At 41.3% G+C, this 15,689-nt stretch overlaps 4 protein-coding genes across 4 annotated transcripts; 2 read left to right on the forward strand and 2 right to left on the reverse strand.

Annotated features, from left to right (window-relative positions):
* Positions 1 to 11,113: 11,113 nt before the first annotated feature.
* On the reverse strand, positions 11,114 to 11,892 carry BCR41DRAFT_389780 (hypothetical protein; the record flags this gene model as incomplete). The annotated part of the gene is made up of 4 exons (XM_022028162.1): positions 11,114 to 11,209; positions 11,299 to 11,430; positions 11,517 to 11,649; positions 11,864 to 11,892. 4 exons carry the CDS (start codon positions 11,890 to 11,892, stop codon positions 11,114 to 11,116), a joined length of 390 nt encoding a protein of 129 aa, XP_021876885.1.
* Positions 11,893 to 12,049: 157 nt separating this feature from the next.
* On the forward strand, positions 12,050 to 13,560 carry BCR41DRAFT_191320 (hypothetical protein). Its single transcript, XM_022019820.1, has 3 exons — positions 12,050 to 12,773; positions 13,206 to 13,242; positions 13,342 to 13,560. The coding sequence occupies exons 1-3, from the start codon at positions 12,338 to 12,340 to the stop codon at positions 13,379 to 13,381; spliced, it is 513 nt and encodes a 170-aa protein (XP_021876886.1). The 5' UTR covers positions 12,050 to 12,337; the 3' UTR covers positions 13,382 to 13,560.
* A 283-nt stretch (positions 13,561 to 13,843) lies between these two features.
* On the reverse strand, positions 13,844 to 14,369 carry BCR41DRAFT_362248 (hypothetical protein). Its single transcript, XM_022025688.1, has one exon. It carries the CDS (start codon positions 14,312 to 14,314, stop codon positions 14,057 to 14,059), a length of 258 nt encoding a protein of 85 aa, XP_021876887.1. The 5' UTR covers positions 14,315 to 14,369; the 3' UTR covers positions 13,844 to 14,056.
* A 45-nt stretch (positions 14,370 to 14,414) lies between these two features.
* Positions 14,415 to 15,260, forward strand: BCR41DRAFT_362251 (hypothetical protein; the record flags this gene model as incomplete). Its single annotated transcript, XM_022025689.1, has 1 exon — positions 14,415 to 15,260. A coding segment is annotated over one exon (609 nt), but the record flags the coding sequence as incomplete, so codon positions are not given.
* Between the last annotated feature and the right edge of the window lie 429 nt (positions 15,261 to 15,689).

The raw sequence follows: 15,689 nt of genomic DNA on the forward strand, positions 1-15,689 counted from the left end.
AAACGGATAGAGATGAAGAATCCTGTGGAGAACCCAGTGAGAGTCTGATGATGAGACCCAAAACCATATTATTATCACCAGGACAGCTGGCATAGGAAATTATCCTTTCTCATATGCTTTGTCATCTGGATGCTTGCCACTTGCGAAAGACCTATCAATTATCATCATCCAGGGCGCCAAAACGTTTACCGGGAGCTAGGATGACAGCTCCACTCTAAAGACATAAATGTCGTTTTAGCCCCATGGTGCGTGCACGGGATGGCAACCTGTGACCAATGAGATCATATTAGTTGTATGTTCGGCCAATTCAGTGTCAGTATGTGAAGACGGTGCGTCTTGAATCTCTAGGCGTCCAGGGACATGGAATAAAAAAACATCAAGAATGTGGCCAAGGCTGCCACGCGATTGACCAAATATCGCACGAGTGTCTTGAAGTATGTCCGGACTTTTGCTTGATTATCCCATCTAGGAAACGATACTGCACTCTTGAACCTCAAGTCATCGAGAACTTCTCGATATTCCTTGAAGCTTTGCCAGTTCTCTTAACCCAAGCAGGATCATAAATACAAAAGCCTATCCCGCAAGGAACTATGCAAATTCGTGGTAAATCCTCTGATAAGCCCTCCAATCCATGAAAGAATGCTGATAATATTGGTCGCTTAGTGTCGTTGTTGTTAATACACTGGTATTTAGCCTCCCCTCCCCATATCCTGCGCCTCGTTCAAAACAACCAAAAACATAGAGTTGCTTTGATGCCGCTCCGAAAGGACTCTGATTAGATTGTCGAACCAATCTTGCAGGAGCTTGTCAAGGCAATTAAAGCCAACTCCACCAAGTAATTCTGCTACTTTTGTGAAGAGTGCTAGGAATAAATCTGTCCTGGATGGAACCGAGCTTCCTCAATGAACTTCTCCAAGGACCTGTGGACACACTTGCAATAGCATCCATTGGCTAGGCGTCATTCTACCTTCGGACAAGTAAAAAGGGTAAATTGATGAGCATCAAATATAAAACATAAAGGCACTTTTGCTTACGTTCTTCAAGGGGTATACGAAAACCAAACTGCGATTAACCGCCTATGAACGCAAGACACAGAACATTTGGTGAGATTATAAACAAGCGTGGATATCCCAGACATCAAGGACCTTTTCCTCCTTATCTCCCATCCGTCTAGCATGGCTCCCAAGGTAATTAATGTGAGAGGGAATGATTCTGGCGAGATTGATGCCCTCAACAGCATGTAGCATTAATATATCGAGAACTATGAATATACTGACGACACAATCCAATATTGTATCACATTTTACCGGTCAAGCGCGTGGCAGCCTTGGCCACATTCTTGATGTTTTTTTATTCCATGTCCCTGGACGCCTAGAGATTCAAGGCGCACCGTCTTCACATACTGACACTGAATTGGCCGAACATACAACTAATATGATCTCATTGATCACAGGTTGCCATTCCGTGTACGCACCATGGGGCTAAAACGACATTTATGTCTTTAGAGCGGAGCTGTCATCCTAGCTCCTGGTTAAACGTTCTGGCGCCTTGGATGATGATAATTGATGGGTCTTCCGCAAGTGGCAAGCATCCAGATGACAAAGCATATGAGAAAGGATAATTTCCTATGCCAGCTGTCCTGGTGATAATAATATGGTTTTGGGTCTCATCATCAGACTCTCACTGGGTTCTCCACAGGATTCTTCATCTCTATCCGTTTTTACAAAACTCTTTGATAATAGTATCACAAAAATCTGCCCTTTCTTGCACACAAGATCGCATAATGATCACAGCTTTATAAAGTTCTATATGCCCCAGTAGAAGGGAGGACGGGTTAAACCGCTCTATCTATTCGTCTAAAAGGTAAGTGGATGATGATGGCTTCATTCATAAAGAATGAACCATTGTAAAAAATCCTCAAGGAACAGGTATAGTGCTTTTCTTTTACAGGACGAATTTTCATCCACTTGATTGGTATTCGATTTAATTCTTCAGATTCGTACCGGCTGCTCCTCCTGAATATGCAGCTTCGATGTCGATTTTTATGACACGCTGTCTTACATGTTTCAAGTATCCAGGTATGTATTGCCTTGGCATCCTGACTATCGTTAATAACAAACTTCTGAACCTTAAAATTATCATATATGTAACCTGGTACCACAAAATAGAGGAAAATAGTATCATCACTTCCCTTCAACTTTGATCGGTTTCCCTTCGAGCAGGGTCCGGTAATATATTCAATTATCTCCTTGAATGGTGCTTGCTTGATCGGATGATCCTCTGATACTGTGACCTGAAATAGCTTGTTGGGTCCCAATGCAAAATCAATGCACGCAAAGTTGGGTGTAGATGGTAGAAACAAGTTGTCTGTTGTTTTGGAGAACGTTGAAAAATCTGCTATAGTCCTGGTAAATAATCCTTCCGAGTCCCTCGGAAGGTCAAAGAGTCCTGTTTCGTCTGATTGAAGATCCTTAAATGGAAACCTAAATCCACCACATCGAATTAAATAGTGAACGTAGAGTTCAAACGAAGGACCTTTTTCTATTTCACTGCCAGCTTTGACAAGTCGCTTCAACACGTCGATCCAAGTCTGATCTCGTAACTTCATGATGATCCGCGATCGAACATAAGGAGATGCCCATACCAGGTGGAAGTCGAGGTGGTCAGAAGTGGGGACTCTATGGAGTAAACAACTACCCGCTTCATCTCCTTCTCTAAAGAGGGTTGAAAGATTTCTTGGGAGCCAGGGTACGCCAATGGCATCATTGACACACTGAAACGCAGAGTCTCTAGCACCCTTAATATCTCCTTGATTCTTGAATAGTTCTTTGGCTGGAGCCTGTAGGACCTGTCTTGGCACTCCCCCCAACTTGTAAAAAAGCTCCTCCAAAAATTCTTCATCCACTGGATGAAAAAACTTTACATTGGCTCTACATTCCTTAAGCTCGTCCAAACTAGTACAATCGTATCAGTGTTACTTGGCGTCACAGACGATGATTATTGGTCTTTAAGATCTTTGAGATATAGAGATATAGAAGCCTAGCTATGGAAGTAGAAGTTGGCTTTGACTATATATAGTCAACATTAGTAATAAAGAGAAAGCAGAGGCAGGGATGCCGAGCATTTACTGAATTATTAAAGTACATGGCCGCTTTGCGAGACAAGATCAGACAAATAAAGTTAATCTGTCAACTGTTCGTGGTATTAAGCGTGTCTTTAGGGATGATGCAGAAGGTTCTCTGAGAATTGAATGAGAATGAGAATGGCAATGGCAATGGTAATGGTAATGGCAATGGTAATGGTAGTGCGAAAAGAGAAGAAGCCTGTTATGCATGCAGATGATTGTGGATTTTTTTAAGCCTGCATGCTTTCTCTTCAGGTTGGCGCTGTTTGTGCAATAGGTTTGTGCTGTTTTCAGAACAGGTTCGCGCTGTTTTAGAAAAGGTTTGTGCTGTTTCAGAACAGGTTCATGCTGTTTCACAACAGGTTCGCGCTGTTTGGGCAATCAGCTTGTGCTGTTTGGGCAATAGGTTTGTGCTCGTTTTCTTCCAGCACGTGCTGGAAACCAAAACATCACGCCCTTTCTCTTCAGGCTCAGATCTCTGGATTCAGGATCAACTTTATAGTGCTTTGCGGCTTGAACAACAACAATATTATTAAGTCCATTCTCAATACGCGCGTCTTCAAAGACTAGAGTTAACGTACAAATGTCCAGCTTTTTCTTTATTATATGCTCTCAAGCAATGAACTAGACTTTATAATATAATTGCAACACTTACCTCGAAATCAAATTCATGGCCAGCCAGGATATCTACTTGATCATTGTCCCCTTTTTCTCCATCGTCATCTTCTCTTTCTTCACTGTCATCCTCTCTATCCTTCCCAGAGTTTGACGCGTCAAGGGCTTTTCTCTAAAGCATAATTATTGCTTAGATATCATCAAGGAAAGCATTGATACAGAAAATTATTATTATATATATATTATTCGTGTTTGAACACTTAGAATATCTTCAAATCCACCGATCAATATCTTTTCAATTTGATTGATGGCGAGAACATCATCGATAGGAGCATCAGTAACAGCTTCTTGTCCTTGGAATGAGGTATTAGACACAGTGCTCCTATTCGAACTGAAATTTTGTCAATTATGATGTTTCAGATTAAAAAAATAAATATCAATTGACAAAATTTCAGTTCGAATAGGAGCACTGATTAGACATGTTCATAGTGGGATGAATGTAAGGTGAAGAGTGGATGTGCACACTTTCGATTGTGTGGTGAAAACAAGAGAGTTAAAGAGACGAATAGTGTTTGTGTATTTAAATAATACATGTTACGTCACACTTGGGGGCCAATTCAATCTTTAATCGCATGGCGTCTTGTGCAACAAGAAAAAAAAATTTCTCACAGACACACACAGCATAGCCCAACCTTGAAATAAAGGAACAGATTTATCAATTGTCGCTCCTTTCTTTAACTTGCTTCACTTCATTTTTGCACTCTCCTCTTCCTTTTCTTCCTTTATCCTCTTTTCACTTTTTTCTTATTTCCCCCCAGTTTTGCTCCCATCAATTTTGCTCTTTTATTTATTCCAAGCCTTCATTCATTGCCTTTCCTTTCCTTTCCTTTCCTTTCCTTTCCTTTCCTTTCCTTTCCTTTTTTTTTTCTTTTTTTCTTTTCCTCCCTCAACTTCATCTCTAGACAATTTTGAACCATCCTGCTACTGAATTATCATCCTTTAGCATTTTTATCAACCTTTCCCTATTTTCTGTCCTCTGTCTATTTACGCCCTTGTTTTTAAACAGGTTTGAAAACACAATGGGAAGCAGCAGAACACCATCACGATGCCCATCACCTCGAACTGAACCGTATGAAAAGAAAGAAAGAAAAGGGGAAGCGAAGGAAGAGTCTTCAAGCACCAATGACCCTAAAATCCTCGAGCCAACCGAGCTAAAGATTTTTTGTATTGTTGATGGAGAAGCAACTTCTTTTTCTGTAAAGATTCTTTCCAATTGTTCAGTCGATGAACTCAAGCAAGTCATCAAGGCAGCGAAGAAAAATGCATTTAAGGATATTGACGCTGACCAGCTCACCCTCTACAGGGTCTCTATTCCTGACGAAGACAAGACCGTCGTTGAGTCAGAAATTGTGTCGAAAGAGGCTCTCGTACCCGCATCAATGGAGCTTTGGGAGATATTTAATTCTGAACTTCCAAGGAAAACGATCCATGTTTTTGTCAAGCCACCGCAGCGAGGTATGTATTAGCTCTTGATGGACTGATTGTTGATATTTTCAGCTGATGAAGCTTGGTTTATATCTTAAACGGCCATGTGCATAATATCACCATTTGGTTTGTGTCTTGATAACTCAACGTTCTTTCTAATTATTCGCCTTTGATACTTAGCTCAGAAAAGAAAACAAGATGGAGATGCTGGTGAGTGCTTTTGGCCGAGAACCTGGTTATTGATCAATTCAGAGTGATGTGCAGTGCAATAAATCAAAAATATTGACTTTGATCACTCTATCTCCTTTATCAGAGTCACCCTCTAAAAAAGCTCGTCCAAGTATAAGTAGCAGAGGTACTCTTAGGGATGCGATTACAGAAGCGGGGCTTGTAACGAAAGGGATAGTGAATGGTAGGCCTGTCCTCTCGCCTCTCAACTCGAAAGAGAGGGTCAAGCTGCTTTCGTACATGGGGGAGGAGTTTTCAGGAGATAGTATTTACTACAGCATTGTTAGCGTGGCTTGCGAGCTCCGAAATTCTGGTGGTATCAAGGGTTCCAAAATATTGACTGCCCCTGAGGGTCGTGTCTTCCCTGTTGTCGGAACAAGGCATCTTTATATCAGAGAAGAATATAAAAAGCTTTATGACCATATTACAACCTTAATCAAGACTCCTCGTACAAGATGGCGCAAGAACCGATACTTTGTCACTGGAACGCCTGGAATTGGGAAGTCAGCCTTTTTGGTCTACTTTGCCGTCCGCCTCCTTGCAGAGCATGACGAAGAGAATCCACCGATTATTGTTTTCCATGAAAAGAAGAATACCGAATGTTATGCCTACGGAGGAACAACTTGCCAACGTTATGGGGAGAGAGTAGATTTCAAACATTTTTCTTGAGCAACCTGAAACGTGGTATTTAGTTGACAGTGGTAACCATCCTCAACCAGATCAAGCCAGGACGATATTTGCGGCATCACCAAAAACTCTCAATGAGCAGTACGCTGAACTCAGCAAGGAAACTACACCAATTAGCTACTATCACATGTCACTCTGGAGTTTGGACGAGCTTAAGGAATGTAGAGCCAATGTAGAGGATTATCATCCAATGGATGAAGAATTTTTGGAGGAGCTTTTTTACAAGTTGGGGGGAGTGCCAAGACAGGTTCTACAGTGTCCAGTCGATGTACTATCTGAAAAGCAAAAAGATATTAACCGCGCTAAAGACGCTGCGTTTTCCCGCGTCAATGCTGCCATTAACGCAGTCAGGAACCCAGCAGATCTTGTAGCGCTCTTTGCACGAGGAAAAGAAGCGAGTGAATTTAGTGGTCGTTTACTCCATAGAGTTCCCACTTCTGACCACCTCGGCTTCCACCTGGTATGGGCATCTCGTTGGGTCGAATCACGGATTATCGAGGAAATGAAAGATGACACTTGGCGCGATGTGTTGGCGAAACTTGTCAAACGCGGAGAGGATATAGATAAAGGCCCACTGTTTGAAGTCTATGCTCATCACTTATTTCGACGTGGTGATATTAGATTTCCCTTTAGGGATCTTCAGTCAGGCGAAACAGGATTTCTTGATTTTCCAGCAAACCCAGAAGTGGTGCATATCCGGATTTCAAATGAATTATCAGGGCTCACTCAAGCAGCTGACAAGTTGTTTGTACCATCTATAACCACCTTTCCGTGCATTGATTTTGCATTGGGGCCCAACAAGCTATTTCAGGTCACAGTATCAGAGAAGCATCCGATCAAGCAAGCACCATTCAAGGAGATAATTGAATATATTACTGGACCCTGCTTGAAGGGAGACCAATCAAAGTCGAAGGGAAGTGACGATACCATTTTCCTCTATTTTGCGGTGCCAGGAAACATATATGATAATTTTAAAGTTCAGAACTTTCTTACCTCCAAAGATACGGTCGTCAAGAATCCATATGTATGCTTAAAACATGTAAGACAGCGTGTCATAAAAATCGACATCGAAGCTGCATATTCAGGAGGAGCAGCCGGTACGAATCTGAAGAATTAAATCGAATACCAATCAAGTGGATGAAATTTTGTCTTTTTTAAAAAAAGCATTATACCCGTTCCTTGAGAATTTTTTACAATGGTTCATTCTTTATGAATGAAGCCATCATTATCCACTTACCTTTTAGACGAATAGATAGAGCGGTTTAATCCGTCCTCCCTTCTACTGGGGCATATAGAACTTTATAAAGCTGTGATCATTATGCGATCTTGTGTGCAAGAAAGGGCAGGATTTTGTGATACTATTATCAAAGAGTTTTGTAAAAACGGATAGAGATGAAGAATCCTGTGGAGAACCCAGTGAGAGTCTGATGATGAGACCCAAAACCATATTATTATCACCAGGACAGCTGGCATAGGAAATTATCCTTTCTCATATGCTTTGTCATCTGGATGCTTGCCACTTGCGAAAGACCTATCAATTATCATCATCCAGGGCGCCAAAACGTTTACCGGGAGCTAGGATGACAGCTCCACTCTAAAGACATAAATGTCGTTTTAGCCCCATGGTGCGTGCACGGGATGGCAACCTGTGACCAATGAGATCATATTAGTTGTATGTTCGGCCAATTCAGTGTCAGTATGTGAAGACGGTGCGTCTTGAATCTCTAGGCGTCCAGGGACATGGAATAAAAAAACATCAAGAATGTGGCCAAGGCTGCCACGCGATTGACCAAATATCGCACGAGTGTCTTGAAGTATGTCCGGACTTTTGCTTGATTATCCCATCTAGGAAACGATACTGCACTCTTGAACCTCAAGTCATCGAGAACTTCTCGATATTCCTTGAAGCTTTGCCAGTTCTCTTAACCCAAGCAGGATCATAAATACAAAAGCCTATCCCGCAAGGAACTATGCAAATTCGTGGTAAATCCTCTGATAAGCCCTCCAATCCATGAAAGAATGCTGATAATATTGGTCGCTTAGTGTCGTTGTTGTTAATACACTGGTATTTAGCCTCCCCTCCCCATATCCTGCGCCTCGTTCAAAACAACCAAAAACATAGAGTTGCTTTGATGCCGCTCCGAAAGGACTCTGATTAGATTGTCGAACCAATCTTGCAGGAGCTTGTCAAGGCAATTAAAGCCAACTCCACCAAGTAATTCTGCTACTTTTGTGAAGAGTGCTAGGAATAAATCTGTCCTGGATGGAACCGAGCTTCCTCAATGAACTTCTCCAAGGACCTGTGGACACACTTGCAATAGCATCCATTGGCTAGGCGTCATTCTACCTTCGGACAAGTAAAAAGGGTAAATTGATGAGCATCAAATATAAAACATAAAGGCACTTTTGCTTACGTTCTTCAAGGGGTATACGAAAACCAAACTGCGATTAACCGCCTATGAACGCAAGACACAGAACATTTGGTGAGATTATAAACAAGCGTGGATATCCCAGACATCAAGGACCTTTTCCTCCTAATCTCCCATCCGTCTAGCATGGCTCCCAAGGTAATTAATGTGAGAGGGAATGATTCTGGCGAGATTGATGCCCTCAACAGCATGTAGCATTAATATATCGAGAACTATGAATATACTGACGACACAATCCAATATTGTATCACATTTTACCGGTCAAGCGCGTGGCAGCCTTGGCCACATTCTTGATGTTTTTTTATTCCATGTCCCTGGACGCCTAGAGATTCAAGGCGCACCGTCTTCACATACTGACACTGAATTGGCCGAACATACAACTAATATGATCTCATTGATCACAGGTTGCCATTCCGTGTACGCACCATGGGGCTAAAACGACATTTATGTCTTTAGAGCGGAGCTGTCATCCTAGCTCCTGGTTAAACGTTCTGGCGCCTTGGATGATGATAATTGATGGGTCTTCCGCAAGTGGCAAGCATCCAGATGACAAAGCATATGAGAAAGGATAATTTCCTATGCCAGCTGTCCTGGTGATAATAATATGGTTTTGGGTCTCATCATCAGACTCTCACTGGGTTCTCCACAGGATTCTTCATCTCTATCCGTTTTTACAAAACTCTTTGATAATAGTATCACAAAAATCTGCCCTTTCTTGCACACAAGATCGCATAATGATCACAGCTTTATAAAGTTCTATATGCCCCAGTAGAAGGGAGGACGGGTTAAACCGCTCTATCTATTCGTCTAAAAGGTAAGTGGATGATGATGGCTTCATTCATAAAGAATGAACCATTGTAAAAAATCCTCAAGGAACAGGTATAGTGCTTTTCTTTTACAGGACGAATTTTCATCCACTTGATTGGTATTCGATTTAATTCTTCAGATTCGTACCGGCTGCTCCTCCTGAATATGCAGCTTCGATGTCGATTTTTATGACACGCTGTCTTACATGTTTCAAGTATCCAGGTATGTATTGCCTTGGCATCCTGACTATCGTTAATAACAAACTTCTGAACCTTAAAATTATCATATATGTAACCTGGTACCACAAAATAGAGGAAAATAGTATCATCACTTCCCTTCAACTTTGATCGGTTTCCCTTCGAGCAGGGTCCGGTAATATATTCAATTATCTCCTTGAATGGTGCTTGCTTGATCGGATGATCCTCTGATACTGTGACCTGAAATAGCTTGTTGGGTCCCAATGCAAAATCAATGCACGCAAAGTTGGGTGTAGATGGTAGAAACAAGTTGTCTGTTGTTTTGGAGAACGTTGAAAAATCTGCTATAGTCCTGGTAAATAATCCTTCCGAGTCCCTCGGAAGGTCAAAGAGTCCTGTTTCGTCTGATTGAAGATCCTTAAATGGAAACCTAAATCCACCACATCGAATTAAATAGTGAACGTAGAGTTCAAACGAAGGACCTTTTTCTATTTCACTGCCAGCTTTGACAAGTCGCTTCAACACGTCGATCCAAGTCTGATCTCGTAACTTCATGATGATCCGCGATCGAACATAAGGAGATGCCCATACCAGGTGGAAGTCGAGGTGGTCAGAAGTGGGGACTCTATGGAGTAAACAACTACCCGCTTCATCTCCTTCTCTAAAGAGGGTTGAAAGATTTCTTGGGAGCCAGGGTACGCCAATGGCATCATTGACACACTGAAACGCAGAGTCTCTAGCACCCTTAATATCTCCTTGATTCTTGAATAGTTCTTTGGCTGGAGCCTGTAGGACCTGTCTTGGCACTCCCCCCAACTTGTAAAAAAGCTCCTCCAAAAATTCTTCATCCACTGGATGAAAAAACTTTACATTGGCTCTACATTCCTTAAGCTCGTCCAAACTAGTACAATCGTATCAGTGTTACTTGGCGTCACAGACGATGATTATTGGTCTTTAAGATCTTTGAGATATAGAGATATAGAAGCCTAGCTATGGAAGTAGAAGTTGGCTTTGACTATATATAGTCAACATTAGTAATAAAGAGAAAGCAGAGGCAGGGATGCCGAGCATTTACTGAATTATTAAAGTACATGGCCGCTTTGCGAGACAAGATCAGACAAATAAAGTTAATCTGTCAACTGTTCGTGGTATTAAGCGTGTCTTTAGGGATGATGCAGAAGGTTCTCTGAGAATTGAATGAGAATGAGAATGGCAATGGCAATGGTAATGGTAATGGCAATGGTAATGGTAGTGCGAAAAGAGAAGAAGCCTGTTATGCATGCAGATGATTGTGGATTTTTTTAAGCCTGCATGCTTTCTCTTCAGGTTGGCGCTGTTTGTGCAATAGGTTTGTGCTGTTTTCAGAACAGGTTCGCGCTGTTTTAGAAAAGGTTTGTGCTGTTTCAGAACAGGTTCATGCTGTTTCACAACAGGTTCGCGCTGTTTGGGCAATCAGCTTGTGCTGTTTGGGCAATAGGTTTGTGCTCGTTTTCTTCCAGCACGTGCTGGAAACCAAAACATCACGCCCTTTCTCTTCAGGCTCAGATCTCTGGATTCAGGATCAACTTTATAGTGCTTTGCGGCTTGAACAACAACAATATTATTAAGTCCATTCTCAATACGCGCGTCTTCAAAGACTAGAGTTAACGTACAAATGTCCAGCTTTTTCTTTATTATATGCTCTCAAGCAATGAACTAGACTTTATAATATAATTGCAACACTTACCTCGAAATCAAATTCATGGCCAGCCAGGATATCTACTTGATCATTGTCCCCTTTTTCTCCATCGTCATCTTCTCTTTCTTCACTGTCATCCTCTCTATCCTTCCCAGAGTTTGACGCGTCAAGGGCTTTTCTCTAAAGCATAATTATTGCTTAGATATCATCAAGGAAAGCATTGATACAGAAAATTATTATTATATATATATTATTCGTGTTTGAACACTTAGAATATCTTCAAATCCACCGATCAATATCTTTTCAATTTGATTGATGGCGAGAACATCATCGATAGGAGCATCAGTAACAGCTTCTTGTCCTTGGAATGAGGTATTAGACACAGTGCTCCTATTCGAACTGAAATTTTGTCAATTATGATGTTTCAGATTAAAAAAATAAATATCAATTGACAAAATTTCAGTTCGAATAGGAGCACTGATTAGACATGTTCATAGTGGGATGAATGTAAGGTGAAGAGTGGATGTGCACACTTTCGATTGTGTGGTGAAAACAAGAGAGTTAAAGAGACGAATAGTGTTTGTGTATTTAAATAATACATGTTACGTCACACTTGGGGGCCAATTCAATCTTTAATCGCATGGCGTCTTGTGCAACAAGAAAAAAAAATTTCTCACAGACACACACAGCATAGCCCAACCTTGAAATAAAGGAACAGATTTATCAATTGTCGCTCCTTTCTTTAACTTGCTTCACTTCATTTTTGCACTCTCCTCTTCCTTTTCTTCCTTTATCCTCTTTTCACTTTTTTCTTATTTCCCCCCAGTTTTGCTCCCATCAATTTTGCTCTTTTATTTATTCCAAGCCTTCATTCATTGCCTTTCCTTTCCTTTCCTTTCCTTTCCTTTCCTTTCCTTTCCTTTCCTTTTTTTTTTCTTTTTTTCTTTTCCTCCCTCAACTTCATCTCTAGACAATTTTGAACCATCCTGCTACTGAATTATCATCCTTTAGCATTTTTATCAACCTTTCCCTATTTTCTGTCCTCTGTCTATTTACGCCCTTGTTTTTAAACAGGTTTGAAAACACAATGGGAAGCAGCAGAACACCATCACGATGCCCATCACCTCGAACTGAACCGTATGAAAAGAAAGAAAGAAAAGGGGAAGCGAAGGAAGAGTCTTCAAGCACCAATGACCCTAAAATCCTCGAGCCAACCGAGCTAAAGATTTTTTGTATTGTTGATGGAGAAGCAACTTCTTTTTCTGTAAAGATTCTTTCCAATTGTTCAGTCGATGAACTCAAGCAAGTCATCAAGGCAGCGAAGAAAAATGCATTTAAGGATATTGACGCTGACCAGCTCACCCTCTACAGGGTCTCTATTCCTGACGAAGACAAGATCGTCGTTGAGTCAGAAATCGAGTCAAAAGAGGCTCTTACAGTCGCGTCAAGGAAGCTTAGGGACATATTTATTTCCGAACTTCCAGAGGAAACGATCCAGGTTTTTGTCAAGCCACCGCAGCGAGGTATGTATTTAGCTCTTGATGGACTGATGATATTTCAATTGTTCAATTGATGAAGCTATCTCATCACGGTCACGTGTATCCCTCCCTTTTTTATGTTGTTGAGATGAATCTCGGCAACACTATTTAACTGGGGCGACTTTGGATTTCATCTCTATAAAAGAATTTGAAAAGTCGCCCCTCCATGCTCCGTGCACATCCTCAGACTCTCACTGTTGTCTGAGAACACAGTTTTCATTTTTATTTTTATTTTTATTTGACCTGTTTACATTGATGCATTTGTTAGTTTTTCTGATTGAATCTGTTTCGCGTTTCGCACACATGCTCTGACTCTCCATTAGCTGGCGTTCATATCTCATTGACAGCAATATATTCTTTGATCTGATCAAAATGCTAACATTTCTGCCATTGCCGCGCTCTCTTATCTTTCTAGAGTCATCGGAACAGATTCTCAAGAGAAAAATGGACGAAGGTAATAATTTGTTTTTTGCTGTATAAATAGATTGACTTGATGACTGGCTATATGTTATGGTACTAACCAACTGTGTATGTGTACGATGATCATAATTAGATCCACAGTATATTTCACCTTCAAAGAAGATACGCATTGAGGAAGGGTGGAGAGAATACAGAGCTTCTGATGGCAAAATGGTCACGTTACCACCCTCTTGGATCGCAATGCTGGAGAATCCTGAAGACCCGCCCGATGCACGTAATAAGTTTAATCATCTGAAAAGCGATAATCAGCTTGGTGATCAAGTTCACATTCCATCCTTGGGCCTCACACCGAAAGAATTTGAGGAATATAATTCGGGATTTATAATTACGGATCAGATGCTAGAATTGTGGAAGGAGATTAGTGCTGAACAAAGGTTTTCATTTCGGCGAGTCCTTTCTGGTCCTATGGGGGTTGGCAAGTCATATCTATCCTATTTCCTTGCTGCAAAAGGATATGCGAAAGGGTGGCTTACCCTTTATATACCAGATGCCGCGATATTAAATGAAAGTTCGGATACAAAATCGGCAAAGGCACTGTTAAGGCGCTTCTTCGCTTTCAACAGGGATATCTTGACGGCATCTGATCTGGAAAGTCTCCTCGACTTTTCTGAAGTTATAGATTGCTCAATTGTGGCTGCTCGCGCAGTATTCGACCTATTCAAGCAGGAGGAGCGTAAAACATTGCTCATTATCGACGAACATGGAGAGTTATTCCGAAAAGAGCCGTATGTGCCGGATAAATACCCGTTCCTGAAGCATCTAATGAACCTTAATCTATGGCAGTCTCATTACAAAGGATCTAGAGTGATATTTACAGGAACAGCCCATGCCAAATATGAATTGCAGATTATGGAAGACAGTGCTCGAGCTATCTTATTGTACTTTGTTGGCCCACTATCCGAGACAGTGTTTTCAAAATGGTTGGAGGTCCACCTGAACCAACCCGATATTGTCCAGGATATAATGAGGATTACAAACCGTGTGCCGCGAGAGTTTATGCGCCTCATTCGATCAATTAAGGAAAGACCACTCACAAGAGATAGCATTGATGGGTATGTAGCTCAGAGAACAAGCGAGCTTCGCCCTGTAGTTTGGAATTACTACGAAGCTCTCAGCGATGAATCGAAGAAGGAGTTCGCTAAAAGCCTTGCAACAGTCTTCCTTGGCAACAACTCGGAGAGTGGTGATTTTGAATGGGATTTCCGTGACCTAGGGCTTATCTATCGTCTCAACAAGAACCGCGGAGCCATAAACTATGTCTTGTGCCTCCCAGCGCAGAAAGCACTCTTTCAGGCGTTTACAAACATACCTCATCATGAGCATATTCTGAGGCAAGTTAGTCTTGGAGAGGTAGGTGATGATTTTAAGTTGACACTGTTGGTCCGGTTTTTGACTTTAACCAAGTTAATCGTTCTCAGAGCAACAAACCTTGTCGGCAAGGATCCAACGCAGATTATAATGGACTTTAAGGATCATGGGACAATCCATCAAAACATGACTTCTCTTGGACGTGGCTATGGACATGTACTGAGCCATTGTCATTCGAGTTATCCTCGCTTTGATTTCATACTCGACACAATGTTTATCCAGGTGTCCATAAGTGATTTCTGCGACCACGAGCAGAAACAAACTAAGCAGATCCAGAACGCTTTTGATAAGAGAGATTCCAACGGCAAAAATCAGATTGAAAGATATTTGGACGAAGTATTTGGAAGCAATCATTCCGCCTTAATTGACGATGGACATTTTGTTGTCAAAAAGGATGGAGAGCCAGTAACTGGATTTAAAATAGTTTACATGCGTGGTTCCCCTGGTACACCAAACCACACTGGATTAATCAGAAAGTACAAAGATCTTCTTCATGTCAGCTTCGACGAGCTCAAAGAGAAACTTTTTAGAAATATCCCAACTTAGAATTTTCGTCACAGTATACAGTAATAATATAGTTCTTAATCCTATAAAAAGGCTTGTCATAGAAATTTAATAACACGGTTCTTTATTTTTGAGATGTATCACGGCTAAAATATTTAACTGGGGGCGACTTTGGATTTCATCTCTATAAAAGAATTTGAAAAGTCGCCCTCCATGCTCCGTGCGCGCCACAGAGAGGTCACTCGCTTGTTAAGGCGACTGTTCTATGCTTGTTGGTTTTCCAAATCTGCTTTGATTGCACCATAATTTAGCGGAACTGATTAGCATCCCCTGAATAGCTGCCATCCAAAGGGACTAACTTCGAATGGACAGGATTTACTGTGTTGTTCAAAACAATAAAGCTTGACTGAAAGTCTGCTAATCCTCAAACTATGAGGCAAATAATGCCTCTGAACGCTTCAATAGGATTATGGCGAGCTTTTGGGGTGCAGAAAAGACAAGATTGTCTCTTTTGAGCAATGAAGGATATAGGATTTGTTCCTTGGAGCA

Source organism: Lobosporangium transversale (genome assembly GCF_002105155.1).
Source record: "Lobosporangium transversale strain NRRL 3116 chromosome Unknown BCR41scaffold_53, whole genome shotgun sequence".
Taxonomy (NCBI): Eukaryota; Fungi; Mortierellomycota; class Mortierellomycetes; order Mortierellales; family Mortierellaceae; genus Lobosporangium; species Lobosporangium transversale.

What these genes read in the sequence shown, in the direction of transcription:
- BCR41DRAFT_191320 (XM_022019820.1), top strand. Translation starts at nt 12,338, where the DNA reads ATGGGAAGCAGCAGAACACCATCACGATGCCCATCACCTCGAACTGAA. An exon ending in TGTCAAGCCACCGCAGCGAG is followed by an intron (nt 12,774 to 13,205) that starts GTATGTATTTAG and finishes ATCTTTCTAGAG; the next exon opens with TCATCGGAACAGATTCTCAA. An exon ending in CAAGAGAAAAATGGACGAAG is followed by an intron (nt 13,243 to 13,341) that starts GTAATAATTTGT and finishes GATCATAATTAG; the next exon opens with ATCCACAGTATATTTCACCT.
- BCR41DRAFT_362248 (XM_022025688.1), bottom strand. Translation starts at nt 14,314, where the DNA reads ATGCTATCTCTTGTGAGTGGTCTTTCCTTAATTGATCGAATGAGGCGC.